Source organism: Triplophysa rosa, linkage group LG2, assembly GCF_024868665.1.
Source record: "Triplophysa rosa linkage group LG2, Trosa_1v2, whole genome shotgun sequence".
Lineage (NCBI taxonomy): Eukaryota > Metazoa > Chordata > Actinopteri > Cypriniformes > Nemacheilidae > Triplophysa > Triplophysa rosa.
The window spans coordinates 26,728,686-26,756,486 of NC_079891.1; the positions used below are offsets into that span (position 1 = coordinate 26,728,686).

General features: G+C 38.8%; 1 protein-coding gene across 5 annotated transcripts in view; it reads left to right on the top strand.

Annotated features, from left to right (window-relative positions):
- Window positions 1-27,801, top strand: part of emid1 (EMI domain containing 1) — a 61,621-nt gene that overhangs the window by 21,460 nt on the left and 12,360 nt on the right. For all 5 annotated transcript variants that reach the window (XR_008965149.1, XM_057363345.1, XM_057363338.1 and 2 more), the window contains exons 4-8: window positions 22,905-22,994; window positions 23,433-23,494; window positions 23,643-23,769; window positions 27,215-27,259; window positions 27,360-27,458. Coding sequence is in view for 4 of the 5 variants with exons in the window: in XM_057363345.1 (XP_057219328.1) it covers window positions 22,905-22,994; window positions 23,433-23,494; window positions 23,643-23,769; window positions 27,215-27,259; window positions 27,360-27,458 (423 nt within the window). In the remaining variant the exon portion in view is untranslated. The remainder of the gene's footprint in view (window positions 1-22,904; window positions 22,995-23,432; window positions 23,495-23,642; window positions 23,770-27,214; window positions 27,260-27,359; window positions 27,459-27,801) is intronic.

A 27,801-nucleotide genomic window follows, 5' to 3' on the forward strand; every position in this document is an offset into this window, starting at 1 on the left:
AAAATAAAGTTTTGATATATTTACAGTAGGAAAGTTAGACATTTTCTTCATGGAACGTTATCTTTACTTAATATCCTAATGATTTTTGTCATAAAATAAAAATGTATCATTTTGACCCATACAATGTATTGTTGGCTATTGACACAAATATACCTGTGCTACATACAGTATGACTGGTTTTGTGGTCCAGGGTCACATTTACTCAAGGCCATGTTGTTTCTTCTAGACACCTCAACAAAAGATCTTTTCAAATTGTTTAAAGATGAGTTTGTGACATGCCGCAAGTTTATAATTGTGAACTCGGTTTTAGTTCCTTGTGGAAAGACAGTAAGAATAGGGTTTTCCATCTCTTTCTCTTTATCACGAAATGGTTTCCCTCTCTGTCATCGCAGAGAAACAGCGTGGTGAAAGATACACTTAAGGAGAAGAGAGAAAGTGGGGAAAATTCAAATATACACGTTTCCTTTGACTGCTGCCAGGTATCAAGGCCGAAATAAGTGAATCTCTCTCTCTTTCTCTCTCTCTGTCGTGTGCTAGCTCTGGCAGAGGAAACTATGGGTTTAGATTGCGGTTCTTTGTCATTCTCTTTTGAAAAATTGTTATTGCAAGATACTGTGCGATGAAATCACGTTCAAAGAGAGAAAATATAAGCACACACACACAAGATATTTGGGACTATAAGGTTTGCAGAATGACGTTTGTATGATGCGATGACTTTCAAATAGACATTTTAATAAAGAAATTGCTTCATTGATCTTTTGGAAATAAGAGATAAGTGTACTGCAAGCTAAATATAAGCTGCATATTCTGAATTTGAAATGTGCATTTACACATCAACGTCTGTTCAGCATTTAGGGATAAATGCAGGGGGGTCATTATAGGATAGGTTTTTTTCTAAACATGAGCAGAAGTTGGCATGTAACTAATGCAAAGTGTATGATGTGGACAAGTTCATCAAACATGCTGTTCCTGGCATGAGTCCAATGTTAGAAATGAGTGGCTCACGTTTGTTTTTTCATAAGGTCCTTGATCATGTCAGTCCAACCCGCAAATGTTTGTGTGACACATTTTAGCATATTTTTGGTGAACCTGTCAAAATGTAATTCAGGCTTTGTAAAGAAACCGATATTGAAAGATAGCAGCACCAACTATATTGGATCTGATCAGTCGGCAGCAAAGAGGGCGTTTACTGTAGGTCTACGTACCGTTAAAGTCTTAGTTTTATCAAAAAACAGCCTGTTTAATTTTAAGTATCAGAGAGTGAAAATCAAATGATCACGTAAAACTAAATCTCATTTTTGGTCCAGAAATGATTGACGTTACTTATGGACCTCAGAAGAAATATTAAAATATGAACATTTCCAATAAATTTCTTTATGTTAAGAAACTTGACTGTTTTTGGACAAAACACAGAGGCCTGTCAGACTGCCACAAGCTGCTATTCCTAACTAGGACATTGTGTATTCAGTTAAAACAAGCCCATATTTAACCAAACAACTGTCATAATAGCTAGTTGCTCTTCTGGGCAACACAAACTAGTTTTTAGGTTTGCTTTTATGGAAGCCGCCCAAAAACAGAGATCAATTTGTATCTCATGTACAGTATATATGTCTATGGTCTGAGAGTGGTACATATTTCTGGAGGAGGTTCAAGTGTTATGGAGAGGTTGTGTCTGTTTCAGGACTTGTTTCTCATTTCCCTGCACTAGACCAAGATGTGAATAAGATCTCAGCGGTGAACCTCTAAGTGTCTGAATGATACGGTCCAGCCCAGTTGGCTTTTACACTATCATTAGGGCTTTGTGGATTAGGTTGGTTTGCTAAGCCTATAAGTCCCCATATTCTTGGAATTCTTAGTACAAAGATAGCAAAGTGCCAGATTCCGGGCATTGCTTGTTGTGCCTCCCTATGTCTATTTGATCCAATGGACATTTGTTATTTCATTCTACTCGTTGAAAGGATTGAATGGTTGTTTATCAGTTTTTCATAGAATTATGATTTATCTCATCTAGTGATTGTTTGCCTTTTGTTGACTTGCGTTCTTTCAACATGAACAAACTGTCCCAGTTTCCCTTCTCATGACATCTGGACATCCGTTTATTGCTTTCTTTGTCACGCTCCCTCTTTCATTTCATTTAATTTCATTATTAGATCTTTGTTAATTCATCCTTGGTTTATTTCCTCTGTCGATAGAAGTAGCATTTTTATCTATTTGAGGAATAGGATGTTAAATGAGTTTGAATAGAATGTGACAAACGCTAGGGCGACGTTTACCCGGAACTCTATATTGCGGTTTATTTGTGTACACTTTGTGAATCCGTGTTACAAAGAAATACTGCACACAAAAGTGAAATATTTGTGTATGGATTTCGCTGCTTTCTGCACAATATCATTTATATTTTTCATAGAAGCATCAGCCATGCTTTCTCATTTATTCATTAATTTTCTTGTTTATATTTTATAACTTCAGACCCTCTTTTTCTGTTCCTTTCTCTTTTTTTAATGCTCTTCTATGTTCTCACAGAACCAGTGCCAAACCACAGGCCCAGCTCCCACAAATGGGCACCACACCCGACTTTTCTTTTACACATGCTTGCTTGTGAACCCAGTGGTGCCACATACAGTATATTGTAAATGTTTATACCTCATGCAGCCTTTTTGATCTCTTTCAGTTCAGACCAACTGTTTTTGCATTACCTCATATTACATTACAGCAGAAGGTTGCGCAAAGCAGTGTTTATAGTATTTGGTACAAATTCAAGACATGCATTTCTGCAGAATACCAGCTTGGACCTGCACGTATTTCCATGCTGTTGCAGGGTGGTTAGTGGTAATTTAACTAAATCAGGAATCATGGATTTATGTAGTTTATGAGTAACAAAAAGTTTCATTTCATGAGACATTTGTCAATTATTTTACATAGTATGTAACTGTATTTGCATATACCTGTATGTATTGCATACATAGTTTTTGTGGAGTTACGTAAAAATGGCTTCATCAGAAAAGGCACCGACTTTACATATCGGTTTCTCTCTCCCAGAGGTCGTACGGTTTCTGGAGATCTCCTAGCATTTAATCAGGCAACGACCGCAAGTCTAACACTTTCAGCCAGTCGCATCAGATTTACAGATAAAAAGTTCTTCGCCCACAGTGTTCAGATGTCTAGTAGCTTTGGCGCTGCATACATCACGTCTTGTTTAATTATGATAACCCCGCAACCCCATCAACAATATATGGAAAAGACATTTTCCTGCTGAGGCGGCATGATTTCATTTTCCATTTGCCCAAACTATCTCATAATCTGCCCACTGGGTGATGTCATTTGTATTCATAAAGCTTCATAAGTTAGCTCGAAAGGCTTAACCACCTTGTTTTCTTAAAAGCGTTTATGAGTTAAGTGAGCCGACTGGGAGGCAGCTGATAAAATGAAAATTGCTGAGTAGGAAAGAGATATTTTGTCTTGTTCAATTATTTAGTAATATAGCTGCTGCTTAAATCAAATTGCAGCTGGATTAATATGGCAGACATGCAAAGACTATAAATTATTTATTATTATTACGAGGCTCATTTGAATGCTTGATTCTGATTGGCCAGTCGCGACATTCCAAGGGTTGTTATTTTCAAATAACAACCGCTCAAAACTAATAACACCCTGTAACCCGGATGCTGCAAATCATTTTAAGAGGGGGTTTAATATTACACAAAAATGAATTATAAATATGTCTTTTAATAACATATATGACATTATATTTACAAATGATTAAACCAATTTGCCTGTTCGTGATGTTTGAACGTCGTTTCTTACTTTAAAACCGAAACTAAACGGCTTTTCCTCGCGGAAGGTCTGCATTCGGTAAAAATGAGCTAATAAAATATTTCAAATTCACATTTTATGTCCAGTTTTTTTCTCATGTGGCAAGTAGCCGTGTCGGGTCCTTATCACACTGTCGGGGCTTATTTCTGCAATAGCAACCGGCTGCCTGTACATTATCCCTTACTTGTAAAAACAAAAAAGGTTGGTTATTTCGTTGAAATGATGAAGGGAAAACATTTTCATTACATTAATACAAATAGCCACAACTAGTGAATTTCCCATTCGTTTATAGTCTGGTATCCATTTTAAAACCCTCCATAGCACTATTCCTCAGCGACCTGACCTCAAGTGACCCTCTGGTTTGACTCGCACATGTATTTTGACTAACCATCAAGGAAGAATCTGGGTGTGTTGTCCTACAAGTCTCGCACGGTCAGATCACGGCTGTTTGATGTTCCTCCCGCATTTGAATATCTTCTCATTGCCCTGCTCTTTCATCCCATTCCATCCCAGTACAGCTCTTTATCCTTCTATCTTTCATCCATCCCTATATTAACACAAACACAGTGCTGTGTGGATGTTCTGCTGAAGTGGCTCCTTAAGATATAAGCTCAGATCTGTGAAGAGAGAGAGACTGATGGGAATGGGCTGTGGAATTCCGTGGGAATTCTAAGTCTCTCTATCTATCTCACCTAACACTCACTGGCCTGGTCTGCTTTATGTCAGTGAAAAAGAGTGTTTGGAGAGTGTTTGTATGCGTCTGTGTCGTAGCATTCGCCGGAGAGTCAAGCAGAAGCCAGAATAGGGAGAAGTGGGAGATTGCTGGAAAATAATATTGGGCCTTATTATTTGTTATTATTATTAAGGGATAGTTCACTCGGAAATAAAAAATCTCATCATTAATTCACCCTTAAGTCATTTAAAACCTGTAAATGACCATTTCTTCTGTGGAACACAAAAGAAGATATTTTGAGAAATGTGTCAGTGGTTTTGTGTCCATACAATGGAAATCAATGGGGGCCAATGTTGTTTGGTTACCAACATTCTTAAAAATGTGTTCTGCTGAAGAAAGTAATACAGGTTTGGAATAGCAACAGAAAAGCCAGTAAAGAGGACAAACAGCAGATGCAAGGTGATGTAGCCGTGTGAAAAGTTGCTGTGTCAGGGTTGAATGGATGTTGCCTCTTTTAACAGGAAAATTAAAGGTCAGCAGGCCAGAGAGATTTAGTAGTTTTGGCTGAAAGTGAACTCCCGCTGTAGGCGCTCCATCACACGCTCCATAAACGGCTTCTGCTGGTGACTCTTGAACTTGAGAGAGAGAGAGAGAGAGAGAGAAAAGCACTACCTTAAAGGGACAGTTCACCCAAAAATTATAATTCTGTCATCATTCACTGACTTGTCATTGCAAACCTGTATGACTTCCTCTAAACACAAAAGAAGATATTTTAAAGAATGTTGGTAACCGAACAACGCCGCTACCCATTCACTGCTATTGTATGGACACAAAACCAATAAAAGTCAATGGGTATACTCTTAAAAACAAAGGTGCTTAAAAGGTTCTTCACAGCAATGCCATAGACCCTTTTTGGTTCCTCAAAGAACCATTCAGTAAAAGGTTCTTACTTTTTATAATCTGAAGAACCTTTTGTGAAACAGAAAGGTTCTTCAGATGTTAAAAGTTCTTTATGGAACCAAAAGGTACTTCTATGGCATCGAAGCACCTTTTTTTTTTAGAGTGTACCGTTGCTGTTCGGTTACCAACATTCTTTAAAATATCTTCCTTGGTGTTTTGTGAAAGAAAAAAAGAAAGAAAGAAATACAGGTCATAAAGGTTTGAAATGACAAGAGGGTGGCTAAATGATGACAGAATTTTCATTTTTAGGTGAACTATCACTTAAAGGTGCAGTTTGTAACAATTTTGCGGTAAAATATCCAAAAACCACTAAGCTAGTGTTATATATTTTGTTCAGCTGAGTACTTACAATATCTCAAATGTTTCCAACTACTTGTAAATAGTGAGAAAATCACCATTCTAAACAGTGACACGGACTGTGCAGTCGCCTGTCAATGGCGTAATATCCGCGGTCCCCTTTGTTACCGCCTTTACCTCATCCGCTAACATGATTTCTCGTTCCTGTCTGATTGATGGCCATCAGCGGTGGAGTTGATGACAACAGATCCCATCATTCCACGCTCCTTCACAGCGTCATCAAGCTACAGCATTGTTGTTGTTTTGATCGTGCGCCCTCTAGCGGCGGTTTTTACAAACTGTAGCTTTAAAACTAAAAGTGTGTTTGCAGGTTTGGCTATACTTGTGAAAGCCAAATGTCCCTACAAATAAAATGAAACGTGTCCAACACTAGTGAGATCATTTTAGTTGGTCCTCATTAGAAAAACAAGCTCACGGATGTGCCAAATAATGCTGTACTTTAATACTGTCTAATCTAATAACATCTAATAATGTCAACAGATTTGTACGAGGGTTAGCCTTAGAGGCAGTGTTACAGTTGGGGATTGAAAATATCATTAGCCTGGTATGAAAACAATAGAAGTCTTTGATATGTCCTCACTAATATAGTGAAAGAAACCTGTGTTAGATGAGGGAATGATGTAAGACCGGCTCACTGTGTCATATTAGGCCATGGCTCTGATTCTTTCTCCTCTTACAGTGTAGAAAGCCTGCATGTTTAATTTAAGAAGGATTTGTGCTGAGTACCAACACACTGGAAAGGGGATTTTAATACCAGGTGAAGAAAAGTCATAGCAAACAGTGCTTAAGTGTTGTCAGATCAGCCACGAAAGAAGACCCTTTTGTTCTTCAAGAACCGACACTGGGAATCCGTCCACCTGTGATACAGACCAGATGCAGTAAAACAAGGAAAGAGAAACAAAGATGAAGAGTTGGAGGTCAGATGTGATCAGATAAGATGCAATTACACCTGTCTGGAAGATGAGAGGTTGTGTGTGTGTCCTGATAGCAGAAACTGAGAAAACAGATAAGAAACCTGTCACGGTGATAACAAGAGCCCTTCTCTCTTTCTCTCTCACACACACACACGCGCACTCAGTTGTTGGCAAATAGCAATTCAGCTCGCTTCCAGTGCTTACAACTTCACTATTGTCTTGTTTCTACTCATCTGTGTGGGTGCCTGGACTCAAGCACACATAAACACGCACATCATTCAGCCAGTAGCCTGGAGAACTGTGAGGAGACTGACCTCAGCGCTCAGTGTAAATGATCATCTCAATGTTTAGATTCATGTTAAACTAACATGATGTCCAGAGCTCCATGCAGACGGCTTCATTAAAAGAAACAGCTGGATCAGCTGGACCTCATTGTTCTCGTATAATGAGTCTTAGGCCGAGTAGAGATGAACTGTGTCTCATTTTAACTCTTCCCTAAGATGTGAATCAGGATATCTTTATATGAGCAAAACAGATAATATACATAGCCCTATAATGGCATTTAGACGTACATAATGCCCACATCATGGCATTCATAATACTAGTATAATAAATCAACGCACAAAGCAACGGGACATTCCTAAAAATGAGATGCAGGGATACATTTGTGCTTTAAGATAACACGTGGGTTTGTACTGTTGCATGGGGCATGCATACTTAGTATTTCTTGTTTCAGTAAATGCATTACACTTTATGTGTATGCATTATGTAAATGTTCCGTACATATGGATTATACAGATGACTTGCTGCTATATTTGGCAAAATGTGTAGTAAAGAAAATAGACTGCATGGAATTCTGTATCCCTCTTAACCTCCCATGTCCAGCGTGACAAATTTACTTTTAATGCGTTTCGCAGATGTGTTTATGTCAAGCAATTCGCAGTGCACAAAACGAAAATTCTTTCATCATTTACTCACTCGTGTCATTCCAAACCTCCATGACTTACTTTCCTCTGCAGCATGCGCAAGAATATATTTTGAAGAACGTTGGTAACCAAACAACACTTGGCCCCCTTCCATTGTATGGACACAAAACCACTGAGACATTTCTCAAAAATATCTTCTTTCTTTTTCTGTCAGAGTCATATTCAGGTTTTGAACCACGTGGGGGTAAATAAATGATGACAATTTTTAAGGTTTACATTTTACCAACATTTTTCCTGGGAATTAAGTCCATTATTAGCCTCAGTATTGCTAACACTAGTTGAGTTGTTTTTAGGTTATAAAAATAAGATTTTAGCTTTTAAGTGGACGTCTAATAGTATAGGATGATGCACTAGTGTCCCCTGTAGTTTTAGATGCGCAACTATGCCATAAAAACCCATGTAAAAATGCAAATTAGGATTTATTTGACTCTATGGTAACTAAAGCTCACTCAATGATTTAAGTGTAGTACTGTCTGAAACATTTAGAGTATATTATTTCATATTTAGTTGTAATTTTTATTTATTTATTATGACAATTAGTACATTTATATTTACATTTATTCATTTGGCAGACGCTTTTATCCAAATCGACTTACAAGTAGGAGAGCATATAAACATTTTGTAGGCAATGTGTGAAGTGTAAAACTAGTATTCAATATCGTTTAGTCCATTCTGACAATGTTATATAGTGGTTAGTATTAAAGGGATAGTTCACCCAAAAATGAAATTTCTGTCATCATTTACTCCCCCCCCCTCGTCATTTCAAACCTGTATGACTTTCGTTCTTCTGCAGAATACAAAAGAAGATAGTTTAAAGATTGTTGGTGAGTTCTTATTGACTTGCGGTTTTTGTGTTCGTACAATAGAAGTGAATGGGTACCGCCATTGTTTGGTTACCAATATTCTTCAAAATATCTTATTTTGTTTTCTGCTGAAGAAAAAAGTCATACAGGTTTGACAAGAGGTTAAATAAATGATGACAGAATTATCATTTTGGGTGAACTGTCACTTTAAGATTGAAACGATTGATTTCATGAATAATTCAGAACAAAGTTATTCTAAATTATTTTGTGTTCTCAAACACACTTTCTCTATACAGGTGTCTCCGTTCTGATTTACTGCTGTCCTATTTTAGTGTGATGCTAGAAGCTCTGAATGTGTAGCACACAGTTCACATGAGTTGACAGAATTCCTGCACGCAGGGATTGTGTTTCTCTGAATGCAAGTGCGTGTTTGCTCTGTATGCAAGGATGTGTTCATATCTATTTCTTGTATGTGTGCCATCTCATGGCAGGTATCTGTAAAAGGAGAGATACAAAACAGATCTAATTTAAAACCCGAGAAAAAAACAGCAGAATGTGTGGCGCGCAGCGATCCATTTAGAACATAGAGCAAAGCTCCGCTTCAAACCCTGTAATGTTGTAGCTTTGTATGTTTTCATTGGGTTTTAAATGAGCTAAACACACGGAAACATTGATGTATAATTGCTCATGCAACGTTGTCACTTTGGCCAGCCATCACCACAAAAGACACAGCTACTGTTCTGAAGACAGCAATATATTTAATGAAGTCTATGGCCACCCTGAAGTACAGCCAACACTTAAACTCTCTTTAACTCTTACTTTAAAACTAATTATACACACACATGCACAGACACACAAAATGCTTTTGGTTCACTGGGTGTGTGCAGAATTCAGAACTGTTTTTGATCTGTGTTGTATTATCGTATAGCATATTGCATATCTCATTATTTGGCAAGTTATCGCATGTTGCAGCTTTCTTCAATACTGTGCAGCTCTTTAACATAGTGACATAATAGTTGTGACATAATTGTTTCCATATGCTCACATCTGCTGTTGTTCATATATGCAGGTAGATACCAAACTCACCCCATTGGTTTCATCGTTGGACGTGTTACTGTTCAAACAAAAGTTCATTTTTGAAAGCAGAGTTTATAAACTCTTGAGGGAAATTATGAAATGAGTTTGGAATGACCCGAGTATGAAATTTGAATGGTCGCCTTGTCTTTAACAGATCAGAATTTAGATAAGTATTAGCACATAATACACATGTCTTTTAGTGGATATGGTGTAACCGTTTTATATTTGACAGCATTTATTCTTATTCGAGTGTTTTTGTATGTTTGGTTGTTTTTTTAAGCAACAGTTTTTGAGTGGAAACCAATAAGCACTGCTGCTAAGGATGTGTGTATGTTTGTTTTTGAGATAGAAGGGGAGGAGGTGAGGTGGGAATGATTTGTTGATTTCTGTTACTCCTTTTCACGATAGCGATCAGATCCTTTTTCCAAAAGATGCAAACATTTCCAATTCCTCAGGATCAGAATCATATTTGGACAATCATATTGATGTAAATCCTAAAGTCTCGGGGTGAAATCCTACGCTGACATGTGCAGGCTATTATTTTTCTTTGGAATATCTGACAACAGGTGTACTGAAGCAATTACGACAGTTTATCTCATTTAATTACATGAGCTCTATTTATCACAGCTCTTGAAAGCCGTCATCCTTCTCACCCTCAGATGAGTTCTCCATTTACAGGTCTCCGTTTGATGTGTTGTCTGTCAATTGTCAGTTTTGTGGCAGTGTTCTGCTTATAGTCTGTTCTGTTTCAAGGTTGTCTTGTCGTATTTCTATTATTGTTTACTTTTTCTGTAAAGGAGACTGTAGTGTATACCATGGTCTGCACGGCATCATCATCCTGAGGGACTAATAACTAAAGGCTGCAAACTAAAATCAAAGGCACCTCCATTTGAAACGGTTGTGGAATTCTCATTTCTACAGGGATGGTGATGTGAGAGTGCGCTCAGAACCTGTCGAGGTCAGCCATGAGATTTCGTTTAATCTTAGGGAGACGAATCCAAACCTCTCATCAACCTTTCACATTAGAGTTTTAAACACAACACGCCTGACTAAAAGTCAGCTTTTCCGAACACTTCAAATGAAGATTGTCGAAATTCCATTTGTGCACGTCCAACGTTTTGGAAAGAAAATGGCCTGAAACTGTGAGGTGGGAGGTTTCTGTAGCGCTAGACGCCAAAACATTGGATCATACGATCACACACAGTTCAGTGAGAAATCAACTCCATGGCTTAAAGCGAAGATGTTCTCGAAGAGTGAAATGGGGCAGAGTAAATCAGACTCTTTCCACACAGTTTGATGAGTTAGAGTGAATTCATAACCGCAAAGATTAATGCAGGTTTCTGATCTGTGGAGCTAGGAGATTGCGGAGGGGGAAGCTGGAATGGTGCTTCCCGTGCGTTCAGTTCCTGGCCAAAAGAACCGTGCTGTCATAATGATATAGTTTCTGGATTTGACGCCATATTTATGATGTTTCTGTGGTAACGGAGGGGTTGTAGAGGACCTCAGAATGTTTTTGTTGTTTTTGGAGAGGTTAAAGGTGGGATGCGATCTGGCCATCTGTGCTGTGCTCATACGGCCTGAAGGTCTTGTTAAAAATCATTCTGTACTTACAATGCAGCTGGTGGCCAAAAATACTTGAGTTTGCTTTGTACACAGTGTGAGCGAACTCAATAAAATCTCTCTAGGATATTACAACAGAGGCACTATAGATTAAGGGGACAGTTCACCCAAAATGAAAATTCTGTCACGAATTACTCACCCTTGTCCCAAACCTGTATAAATTTATTTTGTTTGGTTGAACACAAAGAAAGATAGTTAGAAGAATGTTAAAGGACAAGTTCATCCCAAAATCAAATTTGTGTGATTTTTTTCTCACCCACATGACGTTCAACATGTTTTGAGACCTTTTGAGACCTGTCAGTCTATGGTGCACGATCACGAGAGCACTTCGTTGCATGGGTGGGGGCAGTTGCATGGGTGGGGGCAGACGCCGACGTTCTGACTGACAACCCAGAAGCGCAACTCCGTGTTTACAAGCAGATGCATGCTGTATATAAGCTGATCTTCGCAAAATGTCTGATGATCTCGATGTTGAGGAAGACTTGCACTTTTTTGCCCAACCGAATGCACATGCATCTAAGTGCTCTTGTGAACGCGCACCATAGACTGACAAGACAGAGGAGAATATATTGATTAAAGTCGGTATTTTGGTTTGTTTTTCGCACATAAGGTATTCTCATCACTTCAAAAAAATTCATTTGAGCCACTATGAGCAGATGGACGGGGGGGGGTCTCAAAACATGTTAATCACACAAATTTGATTTTGGGATGAACTTACCCTTTAACTGAGATTTCTGGGGCACCATTGACTACCATAGTTGAAAGAATTATTTTGTATTTTTTTGTTGTTATTGTTCTGGTAAATACAAAAGAAAATATTTGGAAGAATTTAGGAAATCTCACATTCTTCCAAATATCTTTGTGTTCAACAAAACAGGTTTGGAACAACTTGAGGTCGAGTAATTCATGACAGAATTTTCATTTTTGGGTGAACTAGTGTTGTTTTAGTAGACTTGGTTGATTTTGGTTCCACACAGTTACACAGATTTTACATTACAGTGGTTTTACCACAGATAAAGTTTGCTTAAAACTGGTGCACAATCTTACATAAAAGCCTACATTTTGACAAAAGAGCAGCAACAACAACAATAGGATAAAACACACCAATGTCAAATAAATGTCAAATGTATAAAAAATCTCAATCAAAAGGCAAATAGTCGCCCTTGGAATCATAAGATTCTATCTGCATTCTGAGCAGTTTTGAGGTAACAAGCTGCAACGTTTTTACATTCCATTCGACTTTTTTCCAAAAAAATTCCGAAATGTATCCAACGCAAAGAAAAATGTCACGTAACATTATTGTCAAAGAATAAAAATATGTGAATCAATTTTGACAAAAAAATGTCAGAACCTTATAATTTCCAAGGCATCAAACTATTAAGCCTACGGTGTTTATGATTGCCAACATGACAATTAAAATGTGAGGTCATAGATATTCTTTAAATGAGTATTTTACAATAGCTTTTAAGCACAGAAGTTAGAGTCTGAAATTTTTAAAATTAGCATTTTACTACGTTCACTTTCTGAGAGAGTTCACAGGCACTCATCTGGAAATTTCCGGACAGAAAATAAAAGACAATTTTGGACACGTTACAACAGCTCCCTTTCTTTGTTTTCATTTAAAGGCTGTTTTTATGGTAAATGCTCCTTTTAGTTCTCATTTAGTTTTTTAAGGCCCTTCTCTTTGATGGCTATGTTAATTAGCCCTACTTGTGTGTTAATGAGCTGATTTTGTGAATTCCTAAATGAAGCAGGCGTTGTTTTCCTGAGCTTGTTTTGTGAATGTCTTGTGGTGGCGCGTCCGCTGAGCTGAGAGGTTTTTTAATGACTGCACAGTCTTTGGAGTGGCTGGTGCGGCTAGCTGAGATGATCCACTCCCTGCCTGACTCTCTCACAAACAACATTTTGTGGTTCAGACCAGCTTTATTTGGTAGCGTCCACTGATGATAGGAAGGAGAGAGAGGATCAGCTACTGAACTGCCAAAGCGAGTTCATATAACTAAGTGACGTGACACGGGTATTGGCACAAGGTCAGCCAAGGTCAAAGACATGAAAGTGGATCTTGTTTTATGAATGGAGGAGGATCCTGGTCGGTATGCTTTGTGTTTCAGCCTAATAAAAAAGGACAAGTGGGCCGGCCCTCTTTCTGTCCAACATCTGTTTTCTTAGTGTGGGAGGAAGTGTCAAAGAACCGAGAGGCGGTTCTGCGGTGTGGAACGTCTCATCTGAGGAGGTACTGCTGCTGGTCTACATGGTTACACATGCTCCCAGGGCTTATTTTAGGTCTTCCAGACACCACATGGCTGTTTGTCTCTTGTAGGAAAGTGTTTCCATCCTGTACACTTTCAAATTTGTTTCCACACACAGAGGATATCTAAACTGAAACAGGAGTGGTCAATCTCTTTCACAGACATTTAGAGAAGCTTTACTGTTTGCAGAATGTTTTCCTACGCTTAAACCTGAAACTGTTATTTAGTTAACCACTTTTTAGGATTTTTAAGTTAACCACTTTGCAGGATTCTTTTTAGATTTAGGAGGTATTGGTTTCTATTAATATAAAAAGCATCATGATACCCCAAATCAATAAACCAAATGGAAAAATCTTATTGATGCTGATGATTTTAGACAGAGCAGCACACTGCAAAAAAATGAATTTCTCGCGTGGTTTAAAAAAAAACAAAAAATGTGCCAATGAGTAGGAATAATAAACTTAATTCTAATTGAATTTAATAAACTTAAAGTTCAAGATTTTCTCTTCCTCCATTGCCAGATGTTCTTTCATCGTTTTGAACCATGAATTGACTCAATTTTCAAGTAATTTGCTTCACAAGTAACTTTATCTTTATTTGAGATTGAGAATGTCCAGATATTTGTAATGAAAACAAGACTAAAAAGGAAAATAAGTTCTTTTTTTGCAGTGTAAAATTGAGGCAAATAATGACTACCTGGAAACCCCATAGCAACCACCCTAAACACCCTAGCAACTGCATAGCAACACCCTAGCATTGCGACTGCATGTTGACGTAAATCACGTTTTATTCTGAAATATCTAGTTCACGTTGTAATTCCATCTAAAGGTTATCAGAAATAAGAAAGCAAACATATTGAAAACAAAGCAAAACACTTTGAGAAAATGAAATGCATCAGAATCAAATCAAGAGATGAGGGCCATGCAATCCTCCTTTCTCTGGAGAAAACAAAGCCTTTTGTTTTCTGTGTTTACATCTGTCATTACATGATGTCAGAGAGTCACAACTGTTAGTTAATTTCAAATAAAGGCCACTTTGTTATAACAGCGTGCCGGACAGATTTACTGTTGCTCCAGGGGTAGAGTAAGACAGTTTTAGGGAAGAAGTTGTTAATTTAATTCAGCAGGGTGTTACTGTGGTGTAAAAGCCCGAAGAGAGACTCCTTCTCTGAATTGTTTTCAGGCCATGTTTTGACCCTTGAGAGCTTCACATGCAGCTTGGCACAGGTTTAATGACAGGCGATGGTGCCAGCGTTGCTTCGGCCTATCGATGGGCTTCTCGTAACTGTTCAGATGCACCAAAACACTTCAAATCTATCATCATTTACTCACTCTCACGTTGCTCTGTACCCGTATGACTTGTGGGGAGCTTGAGTTAATGCCACATTTCACCCCATTAGCAACGGTCCTGGTCTATAGGAATGTGTTCTTGGGATTTTAAATCTCGTTTGCTGCAAATATCTGCCCTTGGCACAAATGAGCTTAACTTCAGGGGTAGCTGCCATGGTCTAAGGGGGATAGAATGATGTAAAATGTTCAAAAAAATTACCAGACGTCTGTATGCTTTCCCTGTGCAAGATTATAGGCTGTATATACGTGCACATCTGGACCGGTTGACAGGTGCACATTTAGAGGAGGGGCGATTGTCTGATGCGGGAATGCTGTCACACCGACTGAGAAACACTCATGTTTTAGTGACTGTCTGTGAGGGATGGGCTCCGGTTGCATTATGGGTGATTTCTGCAGCCAGACTGCCATGAACTTTAATGACACGTATATAAATACTGCCTACTGTCTCCGACAGCCAATCTTGTTTTTTCCTAAAGTTTTGCAGGTCGGCAATGCCATCAGGGTGTAGTAAGACTGAGGGCTTGAGTGTGGTTGTGCGTGAAGTGTGTGGGCGTGTGTGAAGTCAGACTGAAGTGTGTGTGTATGTGATCATGCAGGAATGTTGACTGATGAGGTGAGATGTATGTATGTAGGAGGTGAGTTCTCCCCCCATCATTCTTTTTGCGTCACTCCTTCAGTCCATCTGTTCTAGGTTGGCATTGGCCTGTTCCAAGACCTACACGTCTGCACTAAGTAGGGCTTATTTGATTTTTAGCAGGTCATGTGCCAGAGTGTGTGCGATTTTGCTTATACATCTGATTTTGGGATGATGTATAATCTGTTCAAAGCTTTCTTTAAAAAATCTCTTGGTTAAGACCTCTAATGAGGGAGTGAGTTTGCACATCAAGTATCTGCTGAATTGACAAAGGTCAGAGGTTAGAGTTTAAAGGTGAACTGAATGAATGAACGAACAAAAAACATTATTAAAAACAGATTAAAAAGGTGTTTAGTCATGCAACAAAATAATTGACTGTGTAATTGATTTATTGATTTTATACATTTCATCTAATTGCATTTTAATGTCAGATTGTTGATCTTGGAAATAAGCTCTAGTTTACAATTTATTCTGCTTCTGGATTGTTTATTAAGTTATATCAAAAAGTTATGGAAAAACAGTTTAGCTCAATCTTCATAGGACAGAAGTTTATGAATCACACCAAGATTGAAAACTCAACTCATGTATATGAAAGGACTAGTAATTAAGTATCTAACAGATCAGTGACACCACAAGCTATTGAAATATTAATGAGCACAGTCTTCTTCATATGATGATGTCACAACCGGTTTATCTTCACACCCCCACTGGTATAGCAGTAGTGGTCACTTTCCTCCTGGAGCAATATGGACCTTACTAAGAGCTCAGAAACAATGGAGTCTGTGTTTGAGAGAGAGAGAGAGAGAGAGAGAGAGAGAGAGAGAGAGAGAGAGAGTGTGTGAGAGAGAGAGAGTGTGAGAGAGAGAGGGAGGGAGAGAGGCTCTCTCACACACAAGGTCCTTACCCTATCTTAAAATACGAAGACTGCTTTCTCAGCAAAAGTGACTCCCTGTTGACATTCTATATGGCGGTTTCCTTATGAAAGAGAGCAAGCCTGAATTTAACTTGTCTGCATTACACACACACACACACACACACACACCTAATGTACCTCACCTGCTTTCATCACTGCCACCTGGTCTCTAATGAGTCTGTGGTGCTGATGTCAGCACTACACGCTGACAGAGATGGATGGAGTCGTCTTATTTGTCCCTTTTTCAGTTTTCTCTACAGCTGCATGCTTGGCCAACCTCATTTCTAGTCCATTTATTCAGGTTAAATAAGACATGTTATCTGTGTTAAGCTCATCAGGATGTAAGATTTGCATGATTTTTATGAGGTTAGTCTAATTTTGCTGATCTGAGGCTGGTCATGCATCTTCTCTTCAAATGGATGTTGACCCTGAAAGCCAGTTCAGGATTGTTTAGAATTTTTAACCAAGCTGACATAGCAACAATAATGAGATTCCCAGAAGCTTCAGGGAACAAATAACACAGACAACACTCTTTGTTATGCACGAAACTGACTTGCAATGGACTCTTCAAAAATAAGTTTGCAACCACAGAGAGACTGAGATGTCTTTATGTATTGATAAAACGTAACCGTGTATGAGCTGTCCAATTGCAAGAATGAGCCTGAGTGTGTGTAAGTGATGATTGTGGTTTTGAAACGTATCAATTCTTGGAACACTATTGCTGACAATAAAATTTAGGGATATTCATTAATTGTTGGGAGTAAAGATAGGAACCAGGAGTCTGGAGTCTCTCCTGGCAAAAGTGTGTAGGATGAACTTTGTGTTATGTCCTGTGAACAGGTTTATTTTTATCCAGAAAGGAATATTAAGGGCTGACCTTGGGCCATTGATAACTTCAAGGCTGAGTAAGGAACAATAGACCTATGAGTTATAGTGACCCTCTACCCATAATTCGCACGCACGCACGCACACACACACACACACACACAAACACACACAATCTGCGTTTGGGGGGCATGGCAAAAAATTGTGTTGAGGGTGTCACAGAAGCCATATCCAAGATTTTTTCACACACACATATTCCATGTTTTATGGGGACAGTACCGTACACATTGCATATTGTATCCCCTAAACCTAACCCTCACACAAACCTTTTCAAATAAACAACATTTTGTTTGATTTATAAGCGGTTTTTCTAAGGACCAAAAATGTCCCCACAAGGTCAAAAATGACTGGTATTATCTTTATTATCTGGTACTATCTTTGTGGGGACATTTGTGACCACAGACCCACACTTACAATCACACAAAAAATACTATGAAATTATACACTACCGTTCAAACACACTATAAAAGTAACTATATGAACTATGTTGTCTTCCAAAAGAACTCAAAACTGTAATATTTTAGCATCTTCAAAGCAGCAACCTTTTGCCCGAAATTTGTGAAGATGAACTCTTGGCATTTTATCCACGAGCGTCATACGAATTCAAGGTTGATTGGACTACTTTTGACATTAAAATGACATTCTGTAGACGGTTTTCTTTCCTGTGTTTGTGTAATTGCAGCTGTATGGGTATGTGTTAGCAGTAGAGAGAGACTTGTTTGTTCAAGATAAGTGCAACTTTTAACAGTCATTTTGTCACTCAACAGACAGTTTATCAAAACAAGTGCACCCACACTCATTGGAACGCATCTGTTAACCCTACATACTGCACTATAACTCAGGTACAAACAATGAGCGCTTCCTTCCACAAACATATCCAAATTTATATAAGATGACAAACAGGAAATCTCTTAGTCACACAGACACGATTACTTCACACACACTACAGTACTTCCATGTCATGCTTTAGCATCTTTTATTTAAAGGGATAGTTCACCAAAAATACTCATCCTCTTGTTATTTCAAACCTGTATGACTTTCTTTCTTCTGCAAAACACGAAAGAAGATATTTTGAAGAATGTTGGTAACCAAACAACGGAGGTACATATTCACTTCTATTGTATGGACACAAAACCAGTGTCAATGGGTACCTCTGTTGTTTGATTACCAACATTATTCAAAATATCTTCTGCAGAAGAAAGTCGTACAGGCAGGGGTGGATTAAGGTGGTCAGGGGCCCCTAGGCTGCTCTTTGGGTGAGGCCCCCCTTAGGTGGCTTTCAGGTGCCTTTCACGCTTGCAGTTTAGTTCGGAACGAGGCACGGTTTGCATGAAAAATCGCTAATGTAAAAGCTGTCACGTGAACTCAGGTGCGCACCTGGGTACCGAACCCTGCGCATGCGCTTTAGCCAATTACAATGTGTTTACTACAATAAAACACATTTAAGAGATGATAGCGTCGGTTTACCTTGGTTTTGAGCAAGAGTGAGACTGCATTGTTTTGCACGTTGCGAGTGGAATCAGAGCGGCAAATGAATAATACGATGTTTCCAAATTTAAAAATAAATGATAAATAGTATGTTTGCAAGCAGCAGAAAGCTCTGTAAGGGGCGGTGTCCACCGAAGCTTTCTGCCGGCGTACAGCATGTTTTTTTTTCAATTGTTTCAAATGGAAATGCCAAGTTTTTTGAAAATGCGAGCAATTGGCATTTTTTTGCATTCGACCGGGCGCCCAGAGTTGGAAAATGCTCAACTTGAGGAAGAACGATGCACCTGCAGCGGGCGTTTTCAGCCGCGTAAAAGCACCTCGGTGGACACAGCCTTTAAGGGGCTGCATCAAGTGCATAAAAAACACAAGATATTGACCCGTGTTCTGTTTACTATCATGTGTCATGCACGTTCATGATGACGTAAGATGAATGCAAATGCACCAGAGTTCGATAGAATCAAGCTGAGACACAAACCAACGCAGCGAGCGGCATCAGAACAATCACACTCAGATACATACACATCAAATACTACAGTGTTTCCTCTAAATTCCTGGTTACTTTGCAATGGCAAACACCACGAGAGCGCAAGCTCCAGTTTTATACGTGAAATATGAACGGCCCCTAAAAACGCCTCGGTGGATCTTTACTGAGACACAAACCACTGTGCATTACATAAACTGTGTATTAAACAAAGCCATAATTAAAAACCAACCTGTATAATATGCATGTCATTGTGGAATTACTCCCTGAAATATTACCGATGACATGATGAGCTAACTGCTGCAACAGCTAAGAATCCCGCTGCAATTGTTTCAACAGCAGCACCGATGTTAGCCAATGCGAGCTGCCAGTCCTCCTGCTGCTATCTTAGTCACGTAGTTTGTATTTCAGTATTTGTGCTCCACTATTGTACTTTCTTTCGGACATTTTGCAGCTATGCCGTCTACTAGCAACAGCAGTGACGTAAATGAAAATGATTGACATGATTTCACCTGCAGCTGATTGGACAGATCACAGATGTGACCAAAATGTCACATCTATCCAATCACCGGCTTATTTTTTGTTATATTTCTTATGGGCCAATGAGGGTCTCTTTTTTGTTCCCGCTGAAGTAAATTTAAAATAAAAGTCTTGCCAATAAGATGGGGCCCTAAACAGGTGGGGCCCCTAGGCTGCAGCCTAGGCAAGCCTGTGCGTTAATCCGCAACTGCGTACAGGTTTAAAATGACAAGATGGTAAGCAAATGATGACAGAATTTTCATGTTTCATGTGAATCATCACGTTAAGTGTAAAGAGATTTCTTGTGCTGGTGATACTCTCTCCCCTCAGCTTTGTGATATTTGAATTATTTGATAACCCCATCACAGCAGAGACAAGAGACAGCTTTTCTCATACATCTTGACAGGAAGTGGCCTCATAATTTTGTTCAGGGCTCTTAACCCTTGAACTATCCACCATACAGGCATGCACGCATTCGCGCACCTTTTCTGACCTCACAGAGCTGACAGTGTTACACGAGAGACAGTTTTATCACATGATCTGATCTCACTATCCCCTCCACTTCTCAACTCGAGAGAACGTGGTTATTAAAAACCTGATGATAATATCGACCTTACCCCCAGAGTATATGCACACACCCAGGAGTTGAGAGGTCAATCTCATACACGTTTGCAGGTTGATGTGACTCTTGGCACTGGTAAGATGAAGTATATTAATAGTTTATAAAGATGTATGACAAATCTGGGGCGGTTAGAAGGACAGATGGGATATTTTGACAAAATCTTATTACGTATGACACTTGTAGGAACATACATTGACTCATATCCTGTGTATTAACAAAAGATTAATAGACCTTTATAAAAAAGATCTATTCAAACATTAAAACACTTTTTGTTTTAAACAAGATGTAGTTTACCCCCCCCAAAAAAAATTCTGTCATCTTTACTTTCTTTTGTTAAACAGAAAAAAAAGATATTTTAAAAGATGTCTCATTGGTTTTGTGTCTGTACAATGGATGTCAATGGGGGCCAATGATGTTTGGTTACCAACATTCTACAGAATATCTTCTTTTGTATTCTGCAGAAGAAAGGAAGTCGTAGAGGTTTGGAATGACAAGAGAGTGAGTAAATGATGAAAGAATTTTCATTTTTGGGTGAACTGTCCCTTTAAAGGAGATGTCTGTTAGCATTTGCACGTGTTTAGCAAAACAATTTTTTGTAGAGTTACACTTGGAAAAAAGCTTTAACTAGCCCTGGGTCGAACAAGGTCTATCTTTTGAAATCTCAGCACCATTTCAGACTAAACACAACCATCATGAAGGGCAAAGCATTATGGGAAATTTCCTTTCAGTCTCGTCCACAAACACACCCATACAAAGCAGATCCAAAGACTCCAAAAGAAAACATTTATCCCAGTGTTTCATGGTTAACCGTTACCATCCCTTTTTCCTGGTCATGTTTACCTAACAAGAAACATTTTGATTTCTTTTGCCCACCAACACTGGCAGCCAATGTATTATTAAAAATAAAAGTGTCTTATTTTACTTTTTTCAATGCAGCATGTTTGTTTTTCATTTTCCTTCTCTGACCACATCACTCACATTCACATTGCACCAACTTTCTGACCAGTTTTCCTACACCAGAGAGACCGTAGCAGGTACCACTTTGTTGGTTATGGTTCTGCTTCTTCAGTGGTTTAAGTCACGTCAGAGCGGCTGAAGAGATTTTCTGTCCATAGCCAGTAATGAAGCATTGAAGCATCAGTTGTTTATGTCTGGAGCACCTGAGCTTGCCACAGACTGCCTAATATAAGAGACGGCTTTGCTGAAGTAATCTGAAACAGGTCAGTCCAGGGAGTATTAAAACGTCTCACTACCTTAAAAAGAAGAGGAAAAGAACCGAGGCCTATTCGAACAGCACAAGGAATCCATTGTTTTTGCATTGGAGCTGTCTTCTCCTTTCAGCCAAATGTAACCTCTTCCTTCTCCTCAAGATCAACAGAAAGATAGAGAAAAACTGTCATAGAATCAAAAGCAGAACGATTTGACAGAAACCAAATTAAAATATATAATACCCAAAGATGAGTTTCTCTTATATTATAAAAGGATTTTCCCCATTGATGTAGCCCACTCCTGTGCCAGGGTTCTGGGTGGGCTTACCTGTCAGAACGGCCCCTAAATGTCGTATCTGTCTCTGCAGATATGAAGAAGCATTATTAGTGCTTTTCAGAGCGTAACTATCCCTATACAGAGTATCAAAAGTCAGAAGTTAAATACAAATCTGTTGTTTGGGTTTCAAATGGAAGAAATGGTCAATTGTTTTTTACCTGTGGTTTCTAACAACGTGCTCATATTGTGTTGGTGGTCAGTTTTTATCTACTGCTTTACACTGTCTACAGTAGAACGCATTAGAACCCATTATCATTTTAAATTTTGCCCACACTTGATGCGGTCGCGTCCGGTGTAGACACGGTGTTACTGTTTAATTGTGTGTCTGATGTACACATTACTAGCTGGAGACTAAACTAACCAAATGATGGTTAAATTAGTTACTGCCATTAATCTCAGATTATAGATGGACATTATTCAGTCCACTTCTGTTTGCAGAGCACAGTCACATCTGTTTGGGCTATAATGCTCTTGGCATGGTATATCACAATATAAAAATCATGCATTACATGATATGTATTGTATGATATGGTGTTGAATTTTTTCCAACATGACTTTGTTTAATCCTGTTGTTTAATCCTCTCTCTGAGGGTTTAGTATCTTTATTTAGTTTCTTATTTTAATTTTATGTTAAAATTAGTTAAATTTTTAAGTGAAAGTCTTTTTTAGTTTTTATTCATTTACAGGTTTAAACCTTAAGGGCCGGTTTCCCGGATAGGGTTTAAGACTAGTCCTGGTTTAAGATAATCGCTGTCCTGAAAACGGCCCCTAAATGTTGCAAAATCTATGACAATTTGTATGTACAACAATTTTGCATTGAGAAAAAGATATAGATATAGAAATCTGTTATTTGAACTTTTTTCAAAATATTAGGCCTACATATTCTGAACACATTGTGAACTCAATATGGTGTATTGTATTGAATCATAAACTGAGTGTATCGTTGCACCTCTTTAAGAATGAAATCAAACATATATCTGCTTTTCTTATCATATCCTTTAAACTTCTTTGTCCAGGGTCTTCAAGTAACCTGGTTGCTCAGGAAGCAGTACGGAAACATGCCTTAGTTCTGAAACCTGTTGGGAGAACATCAGAGCAGCTCTCTAGTAAGAACCAAACTCCATTCTCAACTCAAAACATGCTTGACTTCACCCCGTTTTATATACAGTAAATGAGCAAATGCCCCTTTCTAGAGAAAAGGGGTTTAGAAAACACCTTTTAAACAACTTGAATTGTACCCAAAGTCCTCTGTTGCAAGACACAATGAGAAATAGTAAACAGTAGACTTGCGTTGGCAATTTTGAGTTCGCACATGCCCTTTCTGGTACTTTCACAGACTGATTACGGTCTAATTTTCCAGCATCCAGCTTTTATTTATTCCTGATCAGAAATGATGACAAGAGCTTAAAGTGATCATACATTTTAAAGAGCTCACCTTGGCAAGGGCAGTGTGAATGCTATTATTGCTATTATTATTGATCACATTGATTATCATTTGCTTGTCTGTCTCCGCCTTTCATCTCTCTCTGTGTCTTCTCATTCAGACTGTCTGAACTGCAGTCGTATCACCGCCCTCACAGATCGCGTCAGCTCTCTGGAGGCAAAGGTAAAGTCACATCCTTCTCCTTGAGCTTCTTTCAGGGGCAAATGAATTGTTGCATCACTTTTGCATGCAGTGCTTTGGTGGTCATGTACGATACAATTCGATTTAATGTGTATGAAAATAAATGACACTTTCTCTTGTGCTCTTCCAGGTTCAGCTTCTTACTGCCCCTGCCTCAACCTCTGATAAAAACACACAGACCAAAAATGAAGCGGACTCCTTGTCCCTTATGGGAGCAGTACCTGCCAAAGGCGCTCCTGGGGCTCAGGGTCCTGCAGGTATATTTGTCTATATTTTGTACATACATTGTATTTATATATTTAGAATTACCTTTTGACACTGAATCCACTTCCACAGAAGCCAAATTACACAGAAAACTTTATTAGCCAATAATTAGCACTTCACTAATATTGATAATCCCAAAATCCCACCCATTACTTCATTTATCTTCTCACACAGTTGTCAAGGATTTCACTGTGGAGCGATTAAAGTAGACTTAAATTGTGTGTGTTTTGGATAGTGGGAATGGTGACGGTAGTGGGTGTTTTTTGGGCGAACGCCATCATGCTTGTGGCTTTGAATCCCACCAATTCATTGCTGTCATGGAGATTTAGTACTGAAGCAATAAGAGGATTGTGAAGACTTGAAGAGATGAATTGTCTAGTAAATCGGTCGGTGTCACAGGTGTCATTGTAGAGGTCCTGCAGCCAAACTGTTGCAAGTGCCCACCCTTTTTTTAAGTTTCTGAATGACATCAACAACTAAAAATCCAGTAAAAAAAAGAAATTATTCTGTAAAATAACCATTTTTCTTTAGGACCGTTTTTAAAAGAATACGTGAAAAATCTGGTTAAAAATAGTAAAATTGTGTTTAGTTAAAGTTTTTTTTCATTATACGTGAAAAATCTGTAAAAAGGATAACAGTCAAATTCTGTAAAAATTACTGAGTTTTTTTTACAGTACAGCAAGACATTGATCAATTGACCCTTGCAAAGCCCTTTCGCTATGTCCGACTTCAGCCAAAGCGCTCCCAATGAACTAAAGTATATTTATCGTGAAATAATCATTTCTGGAAAAAATTATGTGTACTTTCTGCCAACAGCAATAAGGTGGTCTGCAATAGGCATTTAAAGTATAAATTCAAGATGTATAAAGAATAACAAAATAAAGATCGAAGCTATAGCCAACAGATCATAAAACTGAAAGCTCTACATCACCTAGCGATCGAGAATCACTTCATTGATGAGCAACACTGTTCCTGTAAAGCTATAGGTAGCTTTTTATTTACTATTCACATAATTTAAAAGCAAAATCTTATGTATTTATAATGTCACATTCACTAAGTCAACCTAGCTAGCGTTAGTTAACTACTGTAACAGTAGCCTATAGTGTGCTAACTTAAAGGCGGAATAAGCTAAGCCTTTAGCCTGCTAGCACTGAAATCATGATTCCACCCTCTATGCGAATCGCCGTCCAAAGCCAAGCCTCCTCCAAAACACATGACACACTTATGAGAAACAATTACCATCAGAATAGGGCTTAATTTGATGGGTATTTTTGCAGTGCATTATGGGAGTGGGTGGTCCTCTTTCGATGATTTGTTGATTTGTTGTAAACGCTTGTTCCTTCAGTTTGAGTTTAGAAATACATGTTAATACTTTAAGGAGGTACATTCAGGTTCTGTTTTTGTTCTTGTGTTATACAGCTTTTGTAGAATTGTCAGGTTATGTAAAGATCAGGTTCCTCCATCATTTACCTCTAATCCTCCCATCAATGGGAATCCTCCCATTTCTCCATTTGAGGGCTCCCATTTCTCCCTCTGAAGACATCAAACCATATTTTATGAGACTTATGAATCATCAATGTCCTCTGAGTTTTGAAAATGTTCATAAAACTGAAAGCCCTCATCGTAGCTCTGAAAGCTCTCAACACACTACTCCAGTCTCCCCCCTCCCTTTGCTGACTTGGTAGAACTATTCAGTAAATCAAGGGCAATTCAATAACTTCCACAGAATACATTGGGATAGATTTGCTGTCCAGAAGTACTACACCTCTTTCTTCTATGCAGTCTACACCCCAGAGCCATGAAGGCTTGTGGTGCACACACAGAAACTACCCTACAGGGGATTATAGTGATGTACATGATCAACAGATGGGGAAAATGATGCTTCCAAATGGAAGTGCTTCCATGACCGGAACGAGAATGTTTGTGGAGCTTTTAAAATGCTCGTGGAGGCTTTCTCCGCCCACCAAAACTTCAAAAAGTTTTGAAACATCTGGACGCCTCACTTGTGTTTATAGTAGAAGTAGTTAGAAGTCATAGCTGCATTTACATGATACATCTGCATCCGGATTTCCACCATTAATTATGTTGTGAATCAGGTCAAGTGTTGCAGATGTGTTTGCAAACACACCATACTTGGTGGTCGAGATGCAGATGTGCTTCGGCATCCAGTAAGAGCAATGGCGGAGGTGTGTGCATTTGTTTATGTTGCGTGGTGTTCAGAATATGTTGGGCTTGTTTACATACGCTGATTATCTGATGTCAAATAACTTCTGGTGAAATGTCCAGCTTTTTTCCTGTTGATTGAATTTAACAGTGTTTGTTTAGTCTCTGCAGTAGTAGCAAGTCTGCAGATGGACAACTATGTCTCAGTGATGTGTTCCTGGATTGTCCGGGTTGTTTTTTGAAGACTGGACAGTGGCAAGGTATCAGTTTGATCAAGGCTCTGAGTAAGGCTAGGTCTTTCCTATGGCCAGTGTATTTACAACAGTTTGCAATGAGGGTTTGGGGGGTAACCTTTGTTCTGGTGGCAAAGAGTTGAAAAATATTAAACTTTGGGAAAAACTGCGTACTTTTTACAAGCTGACCAATTACAGTGCAGGAAGGGTGGGACAAATACCACACCAACCAACCGTCACGTCCTACTTGTACAACCATTTGTTTGTTAAAGGAACACTCAACTTTTTTTGGAAATAGGCTCATTCTCCAACTCCCCCAGAGTTAATAAGTTGAGTTTTACCGTTTTGGAATCTATTCAACCGATCCCTGGGTCTGGCGATAGCACGTTTAGCATAGCTTAGCATAGATCATTGAATCCAATTAGACCAGTAGCATCGCGTTCAAAAATGACCAAAGAGTTTCAATATTTTTCCTATTTAAAACTGGAGTTGTGCTAAGACCGGCGGAAAATGAAAAGTAGCTATTTTCTAGGCCGATATTATTAGGAACAATACTCCCATTCCAGCGTAATAATCAAGGAAATTTACTGCCGTAACGTGGCCGCAGCAGGCGCAGTGATATCACGCAGCGCATTTCCACATGCTTCAAATGTAAAAGTGTAGAAATGACCATGACCAGCATTGAGAGAGTAAAACATTTTTTTTTTTTACTCTTTAGGTCTTTCATAAGGAGAATAAAATTGTTGACATAAGTATATCAACGTATCAGGTCATATATGATTCCCATAGGGAATCTCGTCTCTGCAGTGATGTCACAGGTGATGATCTCATATGATGAGCTCAGTGTTATTTAAACTGCGTCTGCCAGCAGACACTTCACTGATTCACTGATTCTATCAGGCTGTCTGTTGTGGGATAGGACTGGAATACACTTTAGTCCAGCAGGCTGACTTTCTTTACAAACTAGACAAGTGAACTTTTTCCGCACCTGTAGAATCTGTATCGAATTTGGCTGTAAATATTTTGTGGGTTTTTGTGCCAGGTCCTCAGGGTGAGACAGGCAAGGATGGGATAACTGGTAAAGATGGTGAGTTGTGTCATGCACGTACATACATCACATATTTTAAATGCAGGTGATTTATTACGTCAGTTACCTGTCAAAATAATATAAGGATCTTTGTCTGTAGGTAAACCAGGATCTCGAGGTCTACCAGGGCCAAAAGGTGAAGCGGGTTCCAGGGGTCCATCTGGGGCTCCAGGGGCTAAAGGAACAACAGGTCCTTCAGGTATCAATCTTACACCGCTATCTCCTTTTGAAGCGTCCTTCTCATGGGTCAGCTGATTAGTTGAAACTCTGAAAACTTCAAAAAGAAGCAATGACAAATGGGTTGATATTTCTTTATGAAACATCTTGTTATTGTTTTTGTCTAATTTACAGATCAGCTATAGAAACACCCAAAGAACACATATGTGCAGAGTAGACTGTCTGTGTTCCAGTATAAAGTATTTCAGAAATGGTCTTTGTACATCGATTTATTGAACTGTGTCCTGTAATAACAGCCTCGTTCTCTTATGGAGTGCTGACCTGCGACTGGCAGTGTGGTTTCTCCTCACGTTGACTTTTGTGCC